We start from the raw sequence: 18,709 nt of genomic DNA, 5'->3' as shown, positions 1-18,709 counted from the left end.
TGTTTGCTGATTACATGCACTTCAAAAACTCACATTCACATCCATTTACAACTCTCCAATGCCCAAGGAGGCAAAGAATCTTAATCTTTATAGAAAAGTATAGATGTGGTTTGTAATGCAACACATGATGTAGTATACATTATATTAAATTTCCTCCTCAATAAAGGTCACATCTTTTTCCTGCTAACTTACACATTCCACCCACCCCCCTTGCAAGCCCCCTTGCAAGAGCTTGATCACGCCATCAATCTGGTCAGTTGTGAAAAGGGTTAATGAGCTGTTGAAAGAGTTCACTCTTTTTTATATGAGAGAACCATTCAGCGGCGTTCAGACAAGTAAGCAAGTTAACATTGGTGCTTTCATGGCTCGTACTTGTAGACATGATAGACGTTCCGCAAAGAAATTAGCTCCACTTCTTCAGAAGAAAATCTTGGCTGTTCACGAGGTAGACTTCTACAATAATGAGGATTTGAATTTAAGAATGATTTACCATTGGTGACCACGGGACCTTCAACTGAGTCCTGCCATTGCGTCCACTTACCTGTACCAGGTTCCCCGCTTCCGCATTTTCTGCTAGTGAGCTGAAATTAATACATTGAATTCTGTTGATAACATCCATTTACAAGTGGACAGGAGGTGTTAATAACAAACATTAGTCTAAATCAATACTGTGGTACTGTCGCAACAAGAAAAATAGTTTGTTGGTTTGTGTGTAAGATAATACACTATCTGATCAAAAGTATTTGGCCTTTATTACAGCTCGAACTCTACCAGGTGTCAGAATGTCTCCAGAGGATTAGCAGACCATTCTTCCTGCAGCAGCATTGCAAGCATAGTTTTAGTTGTGGATCATTGGAGAAGGGGTCTGGAGTGAAGTCGTCATTCCAGCTTATCCCAGAGGTGTTCAATAGGCTGCCAGTCTTTTTCCAGGACCTTATTGTTCACAAATCACTCATGAATAATCTCTGATTTATGGCAGGGAGCATTGTCATGTTGAAACGTACAGTGATCATCTCCGAATTGGTCTTCTACTGTAGATAACACACAGCTGGTCAGTCAGAATGTCCTACAAGATGACCAACTCCCTTCTGTGTAAAACACCCTCAGGCTTTCACCCCATCTCTACCAAATTTCACTGTGTGTGCTGTACAGGCTGGCATGTATCATTCGCCTGGCATTCGCTAAACCCAAACCCTCCCATGTGACATACACACTATAAAATGCGATTTTCCCATACCACCTTCTTCAGTGCTCAATGGTCCATGTTGGTCGACGCACTTGGTCTATCTGGCCATGGTTTTTTTTTTGTAGTTGTCTTTTCTTGTTTCCATTTGGCAGTCACATCCCTGACAGTTAACATGAGAAGGGTGGAAATGACCCTCACTAATTACTTACCAGTGCGACAGCCATAACCTTTCCATGTTCAAAATCGCTGAGCTCCCTTGATACCCCCGTTCTGTAGGTATGTCATAGTACTGAACAACATCCAGCACTCGGTCACATGCCAAAACCGGTTCCATGTAATAAATAATAATGTGGTGATTTAAAAATTCCTACATAATTTATATTGAAAAGGTGGACCCTCATACCTCAATTCTTTGCATTGTGAATCTCGATTCAATATGGAACAAACAATGAAATTCTTGACATTGAATTTTATAGCAGCAGCGGCAGTCATAGTGACATGTACAGACTGTCTCCGGATACTTTAGATCAGATAGTATATGCCTGATGAGATTGTCTCCTTCCAGATGGCACTGCTCACAGCCAAGCATATGCTAGCCCTCTGGAAGACGCTGTACGAGGACCAGACGAACGTAGAACTCAACGACCAGTCAGAAAAGAGAAGCGACACTCGCAGCGTTTTTCAGTTATATACCTCGGAGATGTCGGACAAGGACTCTAGTAAGTACTTGTGGTCCACACATTCTTCAATTCAGAACTCTCATGCCGTTGTTTAAGTGCAGATGTCAAATATTGTTCTCATTGCAATTGGGGTGTTGAGATGCACCACGTTCTTATCGGAGTTGCAGACTGCAAGGAACGCAAGTTCTGAAACTTATAAAAATTGGTCACTTAAAAACATGTTGTAATCAGTATGTACAGCGAAAACTGGTTAGGATGTTTTTGTGGGGACTAGAAAAAAAGTCATAAAGAGGAGAACGTGCTAAAAAAATGAAAATCTATTACGCTGTTGAATTTAAGGTTAGGTTTGAACATAAAAATAATTATGATGAAAACCAAGAAATAAGTTTTTACAATTATAATTAATGAAATAAATAATACATTTTAAGAACAACAACAGAGTAGAACATCAAGGAAAACCATTCTTAGAGACGTGAACTACAGTATACATGTCGCTTACAATTACCAGTACGCTTAAAGTTATCGTAGGAATGTCCAACATATGAGCGATTTGAACAAGTTTCATGTGTGGATTAGCATCCGCTTTCTCAATAAACTTTAATTTTTCATCATTTGTAAACTGTAGCTTTCTTCTTCTCCATAATTGAATGTCCTGCAAACCACTATGCATAAGTACAGTAGACCTAATTTATGTTCGTTGTCACACAATTCACTTACGAATATAAAAATTAAGGACCAACACGTCAACTGTATACGTACATACAGTACGCCTAATTTATGTGCGTTGTTACACAATTCACTTACAAAAGTAAAATTAAGCACCAGCATTTCAAACGAGCTACTGTTGCGCTATCCAGACAAACACACGCCCACATCAAAGACTGGCTTGTGACAGAACCTCCCTGTAGCTGTAGGCAGACACGCTGGCGCTGTGAAATTAAGTTCTCTACCAAATCCTCACACAGGCTAGTCGTCGCTTGCGCATCGTGCGTGCAACGAGGCTAGGAACGCTCATTTAAATTTCTTATGGTGGGAATTATGAACGTAGTGAAAGGTGAGGTAAATGTGCTATCCAGGTTTCTTTAACATGTATTTAATAGGACTTGGAGTGGGACTTTAGAATAATGACACAATAACTAGGTAAATGCACTAGAGGGAGATGTCTTAACCCGTCGGGTGGGCGATGCGGCGAGATCCGCAGCTACAAGTAGCTTGCTTGGTGGGGAACGCGGATATATCCGCCGATTCAAATTTTTTTTTTTCACAGTTGCCTCCCTGAAGAGGTTTATTTTCTTTTCAGCAGCATATTTCGGATGAGCCTGCCCTCCAATGTGAATTTTTTCAACTATGTTCTCCGAATACCAATGTGTCATCCATGAGTGGCAACATAAAGAACGCAACTGACGTCCGGGCAAGAACGACCTAAGGCCTAATAGCTCCGCGCTGAAGCTTTAGCTTATCGCCTAATCGTCCCTTGGATGTAATAATATTGCTGTTGAAGGGATTTCTAGAGATTATGACACCAAAAAGACCTCTCTGATGACATTTTAGAACTGTGACCTGATTTATTATCCCCTTCCTTCACGACTGGAGTGTGTGTTTATCGCGAGTTACACAACATTTTATTATCGTACGCATCTGTAATATTTTATGATTTCCTTCCAAACTGCTGAGACCAGGATTCTATTTGATCCTTTTTCTTACATTTTTTCTGCTAAAATATCTATAACGAATACCGGCCCCCACTGTGAGAGGAAGATGATTTACGGGTCATGATAAACGAAATGTTGTAATTTAGTGGGGTGAATTGTGATATTAGTGAAGTAAGTTCTGCCGAAGGGGAATTCGTAAGTGACAGGAAATTACCTGGAATAAGTACTGTAGGCTCGAATATACAGGGTTTGGGCGTAGCTGATGCGAATATTCAGCAGTCGCAAAAGAGACAACACATGTTCGATGTAGTGAGACAGAGTGTCTCATAGTGCATTGGCACTGCCGGTGGCTACAATTGGCCTACGCAGTGGCCTCAACGGTATGCACTAGCCATGCGTCTTGGTAGGTGTGCTAGGTACCAACTGATGAGCCCAGCCTAGCACACGAGGGCGAAACGCTGGCAACCAGGAATGAGTTAGCTGGAAAATTTATAATGTCCAATAATGGACCATTTATGTTGGTATTATAAATTTACTCATTCGGAACAAATATTACAGATTCCCTATGGGAATCAACATCTGTATTATCCAGTTCAAGTAGCGATTATGACAGTGACAGTTGTGACGATAATACTGATTACAATCCAACCATTGCAAGTTCTTCATCAACTTATACTGAAAATGGACAAAGAAATTCCCGCTTTGATCCAAATTTCCATCGTGATGTAAAGAGAGTGGTTTTAGGGAAAACAAAACTGAGCGAAATATTTTAATTACTTTTTTATGATGAGATATGCCAGAATATAGCTGAACAGACAAAAGATGCCGAGCAGGAAATTGACATAAAACCCAGTTTAGTAAGACGAAAGGAAGGAATCGAGATCAAGACCGTGTCCGAACAAATAAGGATGAAATAAAGCTTCTTATGGCCATACTGTTGCCGCAGGGGATTGTACAGAAACCTAAATTAGGACACTATTTCTCGCAATCGCTTGTTCACTATGCCTATTTTCTATGAGCTGATGACACAGAAGAGATTTTTTCTCGCCAGATTGAGTGGCCTGACCAGCCTCCAGACCCCAACTTGGCAGGTTCGATTCTGGCTCAGACCGGTGGTATGTGAAGGTGCTCAAGTACGTCGGCCTCTTGTAAGTAGATTTACTGACATGCAAAAGAACTCCTGTGGGACTAAATTCCGGCACCTCATTGTCTCCGAAAACCGTAAAAGTAGTTAGTGGGACGTGAAGCCAATAACATTATTATTATTATTATTATTATTATTATTATTATTATTATTATTATTATTATTATTAGATTTTCCTCCACAGCTTTATACATATCTCTGACAATGAGGTGAATAATGCACAACTTCCTCCAAAAATATACGAGATGAATCCAGTATTTGACCACCTGTTAGCAAAATTTTTGGAAGCTTATACCTCTGATGGCAAAATGTCAATTGATGAGAACCTCTTGCTATGGAAAGGGTGGCTAGGGTGGAAAGTTTACATAATAAGAAAACGATCGCGTTTCGGAATGGAATTATATAAATTATGCGAAGGCGAGACAGGTTATATAACATGACCTGCTTCCGTGTGTATCATAATGAACAGCTGTAAAAGACATAACAGACTGTAAGTACTGTAAATATTACCTGTATTGTAGTGTAATGTAGTCCGTTTATGTGACTTAGTAATTGTAGGGAGGCTATATAAACTTGATCCCTCGAAAGCACTAACCAACATAACAGAAAATTTCGTGAGCATTATAATTTATTCCATTGCACATCTTTTAAGTACCGTATTTACGCGAATAATACCCGCACATTTTTAAAAAAAATTTGGGACACGAAATTGGGGTGCGGGTTTTATTTGCGTCAATGTTGGCATTTTTTTTTTCAAAATCAGCCTTACTAAATTTAAGGTGCGGGATTATTCAGTGGCAGGTATTATTCGCGTAAATACCCGCATTTACGCGAATAATACCCGCACATTAAAAAAAAAATTTGAGCCACGAAATTGGTATGTGGTTTTTGCGTCAAAGTTGGCATTTCTTCTTTTTTTTAAATAAGCCTTCCTAAAGTTAGGGTGCGGGGATTATTTGGTGGCGGGGATTATTCGCGTAAATACGGTATATGTAAACTTTGTAAATCTACAGTTTACATATACAGAAACATTTATTTCCAGACAGAGATTGATAGTAAACTGCCTAAAATATTCAGGTGAAAGTTACTGTATAAACAAAAACCAGAGCTTTGCTGTTAGGAAGAAGCAATCTCGATATCACAGTGTGAAAGCACTTAGTACGTTTTTGCACGAAGTATTGAAAAATTAAAATAATAGAATTTTTCAATAATTAAACACATTATATTCAAGTAAATATTTCTCGTTTGGCCCTTCAGTTGTTCATTTTAGTCTAAGATTAATCAAGTAATTAAATATTTTTTTCAATCAGGGAAATCGCTCCCCACCTGAGAGAGAGCTAGTGTGTACCAAGCTCCCCGCTTAAGGGGTTAACCTGGTTTGACTGTAGTTTGTTTTGTTATTAGTAATTTTGAATTTGCTAATTAAAAGTAGGTCAATCTGTTAAGTAGCCTAGAACATTTTGAGTTATAGAAAAACTAAAATATTCCATTTACCAGTAGAGACTGAAAAATTACAAATTAATTGCAAATTAAGTCATATATAGAAAGATGAAAAACACAGAATAAATGTAGTAATAGGTGAGTGTAGGAAGAGGAAATAAGGACAAACATGGAAATACACACAAGGACATTCTCCACATCTTCACACACTGCTGTCTTCAAATGGGGAGCCTCTCTTTTCACCGGTGTCACTTCTTAATTTCTTCTTGGCCTCTGACAAGCTTGTTTTCATTGAGAGGCCATCTTGACAGATTTTTGGTTTGATGTGAGAGCTAATCGGGGCTGAAGAGAAATGGATGTAGAAGAACTGTGATTCATGAGGGGAGAGCTGTGAAGATCGTCCTTGTTATTTAGCCTCCTCTGTACATTGCTCCCTTTTCCTTTACTGAGCTGCCAATGTGTTCATCCTATGTTCCTTTTCACATCCCTGTCTCTCATCATATGACTCTTGTTTGCTGTTGTCAGCTAGGCGCAGCCATTGTATTCTGGCTCTAACTTGGCCTCTCTTCCCCTCCTTTCTAAATTCCATACTGGCAGTTTATTTTGGGATCTTATCTTTACCCATTTAATAGCCTCTGTGATGCAGGCGGCAGCATACTGGCCTCTCACCGGTGGGTTCTGTGGTTCTAATCCCGGTCACTCAGTGTGCGATTTGTGCTGGACAAAGCGGTGACAGGACAGGTTTTTCTCTGGGTACTCTGGTTTTCCCTGTCACCTTTCATTCCAGCAACGCTCTCCATTTCATGTGTCAGTCATGAATCATTGCCCCAGAGGAGTGTGACAGGCTTCGGCAGCCAGCACAATTGCTATCCTCACCGCTAGATAGTGGCTTCATTCATTCCATTCCTGACCTGGTCGAATGTCTGGAAACTGGCTGAAGATTTAATATTTCCGAAGCTTCTTAATCTTTCTCCATATGTATTTTAACTTTTCCACTTTAGACAAGCTTTTATGCTCTTCTGGGGTATTAGCCTGTGTTGACCTATGAAGCATCTCTGCATTTCAATCATCTACTCTACGGTAGCCCTTACCGTGATTAAGTGGCATGAGTTACTGTTTGCTCGTACTTTTATAGCAGCGAGAAGGCTAGTTGGTGGCACCAGCATTGCCTTAAGTCTCTCCCAGTTTGATGGTTTTAGGACCTGTGCAGTGGGACCAGATGTGTTCCTTCTTCTGTCGTCAGGCAGCGAGCAACAGTTTCCTATTGAAAAAGCAGTTTTCACGTTTCACTATCTCGACAGCTTCCCAGTATATATGAGCATGATGCTCACCACCAGACGATAGAAGAATGAACGCACTGGGTCACACTACACAGGTCCTAGAAACAGCAGTCTGGTAGGAAGGCAAGGCAATGTTGCCGACAGTAACTAGCCTTTTTGCTGCTATAAAAATACAAGCACCTACCAGCTTGGGCCATTTCATCTTGACGAGTGCTACCATGCAGTAGTTGAAACATCTTCCACCTGAACTCACCTTAACAAATTAAATTTATTCTGATATAAGTAATGATATATTTATCCACTCAGTACTTCACAGTTATAACTCACTAAAAATTACAAATTGTAGGACATGTTTCAGTCATTCTTGTGACCTTCCTCAGCTACAGCTTAAATAAAATATAACATTCACATTAAAAAACATTTAAATAACATAAAAATTAAGAGAAACGTGTTCTTACAGGTCAGTAAATGCTGTGTAGTTACTATGAAAACATTTGTGTGGGAGAAAATCATTTGTAAAAATACCACAGCAGAACCTCGATAATTAGAAATCGGTTAATTCAAAATCTCGCCTAATATGAAGAAGCCCCCGTTCCCGGAAAGTACGGTTTTTCATGTTATTACAATTGTTTAATTTGAAATACGAATAATTTGTCATTCCAAGAGCAATGTCGGTTCCATTATCGAAATTCAGACTTTTAATTCAAAACTACCTTTACATTTTATGTTTGTTGGGTATTCAGCCCTAAGGCTGGTTTGATCCTCTACAGCTCCACCAACATCTGTCATAGATGGCCTAGGTGTCGCTGAAGAGGCATACTAGGGAAATGAGGAGTGAGGTAGTTTCCTGTTGCTGGAAAGAAAGGTAATAGGGGAAACTGGAGTACCTAGAGAAAAACCTGCCCCGTCTTTGCTTTGTCCAGCACAAATCTCACATTGAGTGACCAGAATTAGAACCACAGAATAATAGTAATTTACAGAGTAATTTAATTTCAAAATTTATCCGTGTCGTGATAGAACGTGTCTTCCGGAACATGCAGGGGTAGCTTTCCACACTTTCCCTCACTTTGGTGTGTTGTGCTTCATATTTGCTAAGCTCGAGTGAAATCGTAATTCTTTTGTATTCAGCATTTTAAGGAACGCCACATTATCACGTAGCAGGCAGTGTGTGGAGAAGCAGAATCCCCAAACACTGGTGATGCCGACAGTTAGCGCAAAAGCGCGGCTCATGTAATGAGTTCGTATGCACCAAACAGTATTGTCAGTGCCGATGAAACTGCCTTGTTTTCTTAATGCTGAGCCCAAACGGACTTCTGGTTTTAAAGGAGAGGAGTGTCAGCCGGGAAATTGTACACGGGTGGGGGTCGTCGTACTGTGTTGCAATGCACACGGAAGTGAGACACTTCTTACCCTCGTCATAGGAAAGTTTGGTAGCCACGATGTTTTAAGGGCGTCGAGTACTTTCCGTACAAGTGCAAGGTGTCTAAAAACTGCAACAGTACAGTAATCCAAAAATTTAAGCCCTTGCACAGGAGACCCAGCATAATTTGTCCTCGTCTTTGATTCATTTTTCTTTTTTTCTTTTGTTGCATGAGGTTATGTTTGCCAGTGATTTATCCAAGTGAATTATTTGAATAATGTAAATGCACCTTGTTGGATACATTTTGGAAATAGTTTTTTTCCATGGCATTTGAAAGGTTTAAACTGTGAATCGAGGTTAATTGCATGCAGTAACAGGTCTTAGAATATTTTGTGACATGGTGAGGATTGGCATTTCTGAATTAGGAGTTGGCAGTTAATTCAATATCACGTAATTTGAAGTTCGATTTTTGCGTCCCAACGACTTCGAATGAATGAGGTTTTACTGTAAATTGTATCTCCTATGAATAGTAAAAGTTAATTGTATAGTTGAATTGTTACATAAAACTTGTTTTACATCTTGCCGATGTAGATTATAAAAATATTGTAATCCAATTTGTTCGCACAGCTTCATTTCTTGTTTTTCTGTGCATAACATTAATACTTGTATTTAAGTGTGGTTGGTCAGAATGTCATATGTTTTTTGTATTAATGCTTTATGGTATCTAATTTGTCTTTGATTTTCAGATGTGTAACTCTTTCTCCCTAGATTTCTCCTGTGAGAAATGTTTTAAATTTTGTTGAGGCTGTCGATTGTTTTCAGGCACCGCCCACGAGCGGTCTAAGTCGCTAATCCCGATGACCAGCTCGCCCCAGCAGGGAGATAGTGAGTTGATATCCAGGTCTAGACATGGATTACTACACCCCCTCAACCCCTATCTTCTCCCCCAAGGTACACCGTGGTCTCACCCTCTTTTAGTGTGGAACTGGAAGCCTCATGCTTATTATTTGTTCCTTCGTTGCCTCATTCGTGTTTTATTTTTTTCTGGGTTTTTTTAACCTTCCACTGTACCAGGTGGTTCATGAATAGTTACTGTTATAGAAATCATTTCTGAGACATTTTCAGCAAAAATGGAATCACATTATCAGTGACTATGAAAGCCATTTGTTAGAGATTAAATCACATTCATTCATTCATTCATTCATTTAGCTTCCATAGACTGCACAATTACATATCATAAAACATGCCAACAGTATAGGAACTGTCAAGTTATTTCTTAAAATTAACAATAACAATCTATGCACAATGATAAACACTGTGTAAATAAACAAATATCTTGACATTACAACAGAATGTATTAATAGTAATAAATACGAGAAAAAGGTGAGGAAAGTTCAGATGCTGTATGAGAACTGTACCAGCTGTGTGTGATTGGGTAATGGACATTAATCCTGGTTCAAGAACAAAAGTGGAGTCCAACAAGGCAGTGCACTATCCCCATTATTGTTTATCACCATCATGGATGACAATGAAGAACATCAAGAAAGCCTGTGGTGAACTAAATGCAGTGGCCTTTGCTGATGATGTTATGATCTGGGGAGAAACTGAGGAACAAGTACGGTCGAGACTCAATGAATGGAAGGTTAAGTTCCAGGAGTTCAATCTCAAGATAAGCACACTGAAAACAGTAGTGATGGCAATAACAGAGAGGGACGACCAGCGAACATCATGCTAGGAAACCATCCACTAGAAAGTGTGGAAAGCTGTACATACCTCGGCAGTGTAACATATCTCGAGATGCACTAGCCGTAAAGGAGGTGGCAAATAGAGTGCAGAAGAACTCTCACTTTTACCAGCATGTACAAAAACTCCACTGGGATCCCCCCCCCCCCTCAAAAAAAAAAAAAAAAAAAAAAAAAAAAAAAAAAAAAAAAAAAAAAAAAAAAAAAGCTGGTGATGATGTTCAATCAGTACTTCATACCAATCTTAACCTATGTATTGAAACCTGCACCTCACTAAGAAAGACTCATCAAGGTTGCAGGCATCCGAAATGAAGCTCCTTAGGTCCAGAATTCAAAAAAACAAACTGGACAAGTTAAGGAATGATGTGGTTAGGAAGGAAGCTGGGATTGTTACGTCGTTAGATGGGGTCACCATGTACAGACTGAGATGGTTTGTGGGCATGTAATGAGGATGGAGCCAATAAGGACAGCATATGTTAACTTGGAGAGACATGTGGCAGGGAAACGGGAAGACCAAGAACCCACTGGATGGACGTTGTAAAGATGGACATTGCAGATCAGGGAAGGACACTGGAGGACGTCATTAACAACAGAATGTATCTCAATAAGACAGAATAGAAGAGATGAAGAAAAAGAAGAGAACGCGATAGAAGAGAATAGAATGAAAGAATTATAACATTATATAAACAGTATTTCATACCAATTGTAACATACAGACTAGAAACGCTGGTAACTAATAAGAGACAAGATAGTAAGATCCAAGCAGTAGAAATGAAATTTTTAAGGACATCGATTATAAAGACAAGAAGGGATAGAATTCAAAATATTAAAATCAGAGAAGAGCTAAATATAGAACCATTAGTACAGAACATACAGAAAGCAAAACTGAGATGGTTCGGATATGTAAAAAGAATGGGAAAGGAACGGATAGCAAGAAGTGAACTGGAAAGAGAAGTTAAGGGAAAGAGACCAGTTGGAGGGCGGAGAAGAGGGTGGATGGATCAGATTTGGAAGGACGTTAGAGAAAAGCTGGAATGGTTGTGGCGAAAGTAATGGAGCTGGAGAAGTGGAAGGACAGAAAAGAGTGGAGGAGGCTTGTTAACCACACCTGGGCGACTGGAATGGGACGACGACGACGATGATGATGAATAGACGTAAAAATACTTCATAGACACACCTCACAAGCAATAATAATAATAATAATAATAATAATAAAAATAATAACACCACCTACTAATCGAGCTCGATATTTTCTATTTACCCATGGGTTTAGAGAATAGTTTCCAAGTTATACTAGTCCATTACACACTTTCATCACACTTGATCATAAGAAATGGTATTATTGACATGTTTTTTTCCTCAAAATGTTTCTAGAGATGAGTTCTGTAAGTAAATGGTCATGAATCACCTTAATGGATATATATCTTGAAATTACAATTCAAATAACAATTTTTGGATATTGTAACCTACAAATAACTCTGAAGAGTACGATATTTCTGTTATATTGCTACATATTCAGGTTGGGTGGCAGGCTGGTACAGAGTTCTAGCCACGTTGCTCCCAAATTAAGGAGTCCTAGGTTTGAATCAGAGCAACTTAAGGTAGGAGTTTCTATACAAACAGTGTGCAGTGACGGGAAGGGCACCTGGCCTTAAAAGCCTGGCCAAATGAACTCGGGTGCTCTTCTGATACCACCTAAAGTAGGGAAGGTGGGTGTTGGTTGGGTGGTAATGGGAGCTAAAATATTACTACATATCTCCTTCCGTAATGGAATAGTCCAAGGAAATACATATATAAATATTGGGTCGGTGCATAAGTTTGTAGCGCCTTTTTCACAAGTTTATTCTTCTTCTTGCTAGTGGTTTTACGTCACACCGACACAGATAGGTCTTGTGGCGACGATGGGACAGGAAAGGCCTAGGAGTTGGAAGGTAGCGGCCGTGGCCTTAATTAAGGTACAGCCCCCAGCATTTGCCTGGTGTGAAAATGGAAAACCACAGAAAACCATCTTCAGGGCTGCCGACAGTGGGATTCGAACCCACTATCTCCCGGATGCAAACTCACAGCCGCGCGCCTCTAACTGCACGGCCAACTCGCCCGGTACGAGTTTATTAAAGACATAAGGGAGAAGTTAATCGTGAACAATAAATTAACTATCTACAACAGTCTGCTAATGCTGGAGTAGTTTTTCAATTCCACGCCTATAGCAGTCTTATAATACCAATATAAAGGTCCATTATTGGACATTATAAATTTTCCGGCTAACTCATTCCTGGTTGCCTGCGTTTCGCCCTCGTGTGCCAAGTTGGGCTCGTCAGTTGGGACCTAGCACACCTCCCAAGACGCAAGGCTAGTGCATACCGTGGAGGCCACTGCATAGGCTACTTGAAGCCACCAGCAGTGCCAATGCACTATGAGAGCTATGTCTCATTTCCAAAAAATTGATGCCTGCCTGGCCATCAAATGACATAGATGTTGATTCCCATAGGGAACTTGAAAAAATTTATAATGTCCAATAACGGACCTTTATATTGGTATTATAAATTTGCTCATTCAGGACAAATATTTCAAGTTCCCTATGGGAATCAACATCTATGTCATATAGCAGTCTTGGCGTAAGTCATGTTCAGAGCGCTTTTTCATCTGGAAGGGTAGTTCTTTCAAGGTTGTTCGATAGAGGGCACAACATGAGGTAAATAAGGTGGGTGTGTACCCAACTCCTGGATAGTGTTTTTTGTCAGATTAGCAGAATGCGGGCGAGCATTACTGTGCAGTCGTGTTGGTCGCATCTGCAGGACGTCTTGGTTGGTGGCGATAAATGTCGACAGTGATGGTTACACTTCAGGGAAGCAATTCACAGCCCAGCAACCCCTCTTTATCCCACCAAATGCATAACATTATCTTTTGTGGATGTTCATTGACCTTTGCAGGGGAGTTTATTTGTTAGGGCTCAGCCATTCTTTTCTTTTTCTTAAGTTAGTATAAGACACAATTTCTCGTCACCAGTAACAATATTCAGTATGAACGGTTGATGTTGTCCACGAGCCAATCTATGACAGGATGCTGATTTTTTGCGATTTTGGCTTAGAGCATGCGATGTGCATACACGCAATTTTTGAACCCTGCCCATTGATTGCCAATGTTGCACGATGATTGAATGGTCACACTTCATCATATTTGCCAATCCTGGGGTACACTGACGTGGATCATTATGGATTAAGGTGTTTAAACGGTCTTCGGCCTTCCTGAAAGTGGAGTGTCACTCATGTCAAAACGCCTCTTCTTAAAACAAGAAAACCACTTTCTTGCCGTGCTCTCTCCGATGACATTGTCCCAATACACAGCGCAAATGTTCCTAGCTGCCTCCACTACCTTCACTCCTCTGGTGAATTCAAAGACAGGAATATGGAAACGTTCCACTTCCCCCACTTGACACTCCAACATCCGCTCTCTGCAAGAATGAAAAATTCAATACGTAACCTGAAGTACAGCAGTTGCACTTCTGTACAAAATAAATAAACCCATAGCAACTGGAGTACCAACATGCAAAATGAAAACACTATAGACTTATGCACCAACCTGCTGCATAAATACTCATTCTTCAGCTGTTCTAATTTTGTCTAAAATTTTTGTCTTGCAGCATTCAGTCTGCAAGCTTCTGTGAATTAACTGTGTGCTTCCACACACCTCTAGTTGCAACAAACTCTGTGGCATCATTTAGTTGTACACCTCTTGTCCTTAAATCCTTAAAAATCGAGTCTAACCATCATCACATTGGTCTCCCTCTGCTTCTGTTACCCTCTACGGCTCAGTCCATTGTTTTCCTTCCTCCTTTCACCTCACATGACCTTTCATGGAAGCTGATTCTTACTCACAGCTTCATCCAATGAGTTCATTCCTAACTCAGCATTCATCTCCTCATTCTGAGTACCCTCCTACCATTGTTCCCATCTGTTTGTACTTTCTTGTCAGTTACCTCAAAAAATTTCAATATCTTGAGTCTGCCAAACTTTCACTCCTGTACATTAAGTATCATTTGAAAACAGACTGAAGTAAAGATAATTTTGTCTGAGAGCTCACTTCTTTCTTACAGAATGCTGTTGATCGCAATTGTAAGCTTGTAAGCTTGTAAGATTCAAGCAAGGTATAGCTCATATTTTACATTCAGGAGGTCAAAATGGACTGTATCGCTATTGACACATCCAAGGCCGTTTGGTGGGGTACTTAATGGGAGATCACTTTTTTTTTTTTTTTGCTAGTTGTTTTACGTCGCACCGACACAGATAGGTCTTATGGCGACGATGGGACAGGAAAGCGCTAGGAGTGGGAAGGAAGCGGCCGTGGCCTTAATTAAGGTACAGACCCAGCATTTGCCTGGTGTGAAAATGGGAAACCACGGAAAACCATTTTCAGGGCTGCCGACAGTGGGATTCGAACCTACCATCTCCCGAATACTGGATACTGGCCGCACTTAAGCGACTGCAGCTATCGAGCTCGGTAGGGAGATCACTGACGAAAATGAGGACTATGGGACTACACATAGACAAAAGAGTGGTTGCATGGGTGGCTAAATTTCTACAAAATAGAACTCAGAGAATTAGAGTAGGAGAAGCTTGTTACTAGAACTCATATTTTCTTATGTATATAAATGACATGTGTAAAGAACTGGAATCAGAGATGAGGCTTTATGATGATGATGTTATACGAAGGAAGGTAATCCCAAAAATAAGGTTTCCTATTTTTTTTAATAAATACATAGACCTGTTTATTTCTACAATAGTTTACATCATTTTACAGCTACCGAGCTCGATAGCTGCAGTCGCTTAAGTGCGGCCAGTATCCAGTAATCGGGAGATCGTGGGTTCGAGCCCCACTGTCGGCAGCCCTGAAGATGGTTTTCCGTGGTTTCCCATTTTCACACCAGGCAAAAGCTGGGGCTGTACCTTAACTAAGGCCGCGGCCACTTCCTTCCATTTCTAGGCCTTTCCTATCCCATCGTCGCCATAAGACGTGTGTGTCGGTGCGACGTAAAGCAAATAGCAAAGTAGCATTTTACAGCTTGAACATTTAGCTATTTTTCTACATAATCACCATTTCGGTCGATGCATTTTTGCAGACGCTGTGATAGTTTTTGTATGCCCATGTCATACCAGCTCGCCGCCGTGCTGTTCAGGAAGTTGTAAACGGTTTTCAGGAAACCTCAGGAACCAAAGTGCAGAGATCATCCAGCGTGGTCCGCCTATCTTCACGCATGATTTGCTCAACCTTCACGAGTCTCGACGGAAATTGACGGTCTCCCGCTCCTTTGTTCGTTAGTCGCGAATTTCAGTCCGACCGGCTGCAAACTCTCTACACCACTTACGAACATTTTTGACATCCATGCACATACACTTCTCACTTGGCGGTAGCATCCAACGGGAGCTCCATTCTCAACGGCTGCCAAGCCAAGACTGAGTGCCTCAGCGTTTATATGCGAGCGCGGGAAACGCTCTTCACAATAATGTGACCAACAGCCACACGAACAAGAGTTCTGTATTTATAAAAAAGTAGGAGACCTTATTTTTGGGATTACCTTCGTACTATACAGAGTAGTAAATAAGTTACAAGATTGTGAGCTACTGCAGGTGGAAAGTATCTTACGGGCATCACTGTAAGTACTCAAGTGTTGATGTATGGAAAGGTCTTCATTGGGGTTATAGTAAGGATGTAAAAGAGAGGGCATGTATGTCACTGGTAAGACCCCAGTTAGAGTATGGTTCATGCGTATGGGACCCTCACCAGGATTACTTGATCCGAGAACTGGAAATTATTCCAATGGGTGATTTGTGACAAAAGAGTAGTGTTACAAAAACATGTATACTTTGGGCTGGGAAGACTTGGGAGTAAGGAGACGAACTGCTCGACTAAGTGGTATGTTCTGAGCTTTCAGTGGACAGATGGTTTGGAATGACATTAGTAGACGAATAAATTTGAATGTAGTTTTTAAAGATACGAAATATCATAATATGAAAATAAAGTTGGAATTCAAGAGGGTGTGTTGGAGCATATACTCGTTCATAGGAAGAGGAATTGGGGATTGCAATGATTTATCAAGGAAAACTTTTATAAATTTACAAGTTCACTGAAATCATTTAAAAATCAATCCCCTTATGTTTCTGCCCTACTGATATCAGTTTAGTCTTGGAAATGTCTACCTCTGTAGTGTAACTGTTAGCATCTTTAGTGGCCATCCTTGGAGGCCTCGGTTCTATTCCCGGTACTGCTGAAAATGTAAGATTGACAGAAAGTATGTGGTTAAAAAGGTACATGCAGTTCACCTACCTTTGGGGATGTGCCTGAAAGAGCTGCACCACCTCGAAAGGAATACGAGGACAGTCTTGGATAAGATAATTTTTCTATCATACTCCTCCCTGCACCTATTTTCAAGTTCCAAGATTTTTTACTGCAGGCTTTCAGCACAATCTGCCATTAAGACCAAGTCATCAGCATAGGCCAAACTGTTCACTACATTCCCTCCGTACTGAATCCCTCCAGTCCTTTTATACCTTTCGTTAAATGTTCCATGTAAGTGATGAACAATAAAGGTGAAAGATTATAGCTTTCTCTAACCCCAGAACTACCTTGAAACAAGAACTTGTGCTACCCTACCCGCCAGGCTGAGTAGCTCGGACGGCAGAGCGCTGGACTTCTGAGCCCAAATTAACCAGGTTCGGTCTTGGCTGAATCCGATTGTATTTGATGGAGCTCCGATATGTCAGCCATGTATCGATAGATTTACTGGCATGTAAAAGAACTTATGCGGGACAAAATTCTGGCACCTCTGAATACTGAAGAAGTGGTCAGTGGGACATAAAAACAATAACATTATTATATTAAATAACCTACCCCATATCCCATAATTCCTCAGTATGGCTAACATTTTTTCCCATGGTACTCTGTCATGTGCCTTCTCTAACTCTACAAAAGAGTATGGCTTGTCTGTTCCTCTAGAAACAATTTTCAGTTAGTTCACGCATGCTGAAAATCTGGTCATGATAGCCCTTTTGTAGTCTGTAACTGTATTGGTTTTCATACAATTTACTCTCCTACTATGTAAACAGTACTCTAGAATTACAGGCCTGGCTGGAAATCAACCCAGGGCCCTCCAAACTGTAAGAAGCTGAACATTAAGGCATGTAGCTGGACATTATTATTGTTATTATTTCATACTCTCCAAGTATTCTGGAATATTGACCATTATACTCCAGCTGCCTTACAGATAGCACAATTCTGAACTCGAGACATACATTTCTCACTATTTAATTTTCCTGTTCACAACAGTACCACCCGTGTTCACACTTTCATATTGATTTTTCTCTCTGTACCTTCTCAGTAGATTTAACAGGGAAGTCACTTCTTACCATGTGGCTCCACAAGGAGGTGGTGAGCATTATTGTTTTAAGAGGAAGTACATCTTCTATATAACACTAATCAGAGAGAAACAATGGAAGGGATCCGATACTTCAAAAAATGAAGATATCAGCCAAAGGGCCACGAAGGGGTGAACATGAAAGACTCCCTAGGCCTTGAGTGCTCTAATACCATCGGGGTCGGAAAAGAACAAGAGTTGTCCAAGGGAGGTCGGATAGGATAGATAAAAGTAAGGAGCCTGGCACAAGTAAGTGAAAGCAATGCCAGGACTCAGCTAAGGGCCCCGTGGTCGCCAACCCACGCTCCCAAGTTGAGAACCCCAGGGGCCACTTTTAGTCGCCTCTTAGAACAGGCAGGGGATACCTTGGGTGTTATTCTTACTGCCCCCCACCCAAAAGGTCACAGTGTATGGCATGACCATTGATCGTGTTGGCGGCAATAACTGGGACGCACAATGACGAAGAGTAACTCCAAAAACTATCAGTAATTGCAGGAAAACTTGATGAGTCGTCAAATCCTTGCAATGATTTCCACACAATTTAACACTCCGTAATAGAATTGGACTATCATTCAAGGTAGCCTCATTAAGAAAAAGAGGCCAATCGTGCGTCACACAAAAATACGGGAAAGAACACTGAAAAAACACTGTCTGGGCTATTAAAAGGATGTTCTTTCTAATGCCTTTCACAACAGTATGGAAGAGGAGGAAAAATAATATTGAACTTTGTGGCAAACCTGTTAAGGATCTTTCTCCAAAGAATGTTTATTAACCTTTCACCATTTTTCAAAAGTGTTGTCACTTTCTCATTTTCACC

The 18,709-nt window shown here is 40.5% G+C and overlaps 1 protein-coding gene across 4 annotated transcripts in view; it reads left to right on the top strand.

Moving 5' to 3' along the window:
* The window catches only part of Ttc7 (tetratricopeptide repeat domain 7), a 173,361-nt gene that overhangs the window by 91,364 nt on the left and 63,288 nt on the right, over positions 1-18,709 (top strand). For 2 of the 4 annotated variants that reach the window (XM_068230171.1, XM_068230170.1), the window contains exons 12-13: positions 1,752-1,905; positions 9,565-9,693. In XM_068230171.1, coding sequence (XP_068086272.1) covers positions 1,752-1,905; positions 9,565-9,693 — 283 coding nt within the window. The remainder of the gene's footprint in view (positions 1-1,751; positions 1,906-9,564; positions 9,694-18,709) is intronic. The other 2 variants (XM_068230173.1, XM_068230172.1) reach the window with 1 other exon arrangement.

Source organism: Anabrus simplex, chromosome 13, assembly GCF_040414725.1.
Source record: "Anabrus simplex isolate iqAnaSimp1 chromosome 13, ASM4041472v1, whole genome shotgun sequence".
In the NCBI taxonomy this organism is placed as follows: Eukaryota; Metazoa; Arthropoda; class Insecta; order Orthoptera; family Tettigoniidae; genus Anabrus; species Anabrus simplex.
This window is presented reverse-complemented; position numbering and strand designations above follow the sequence as displayed.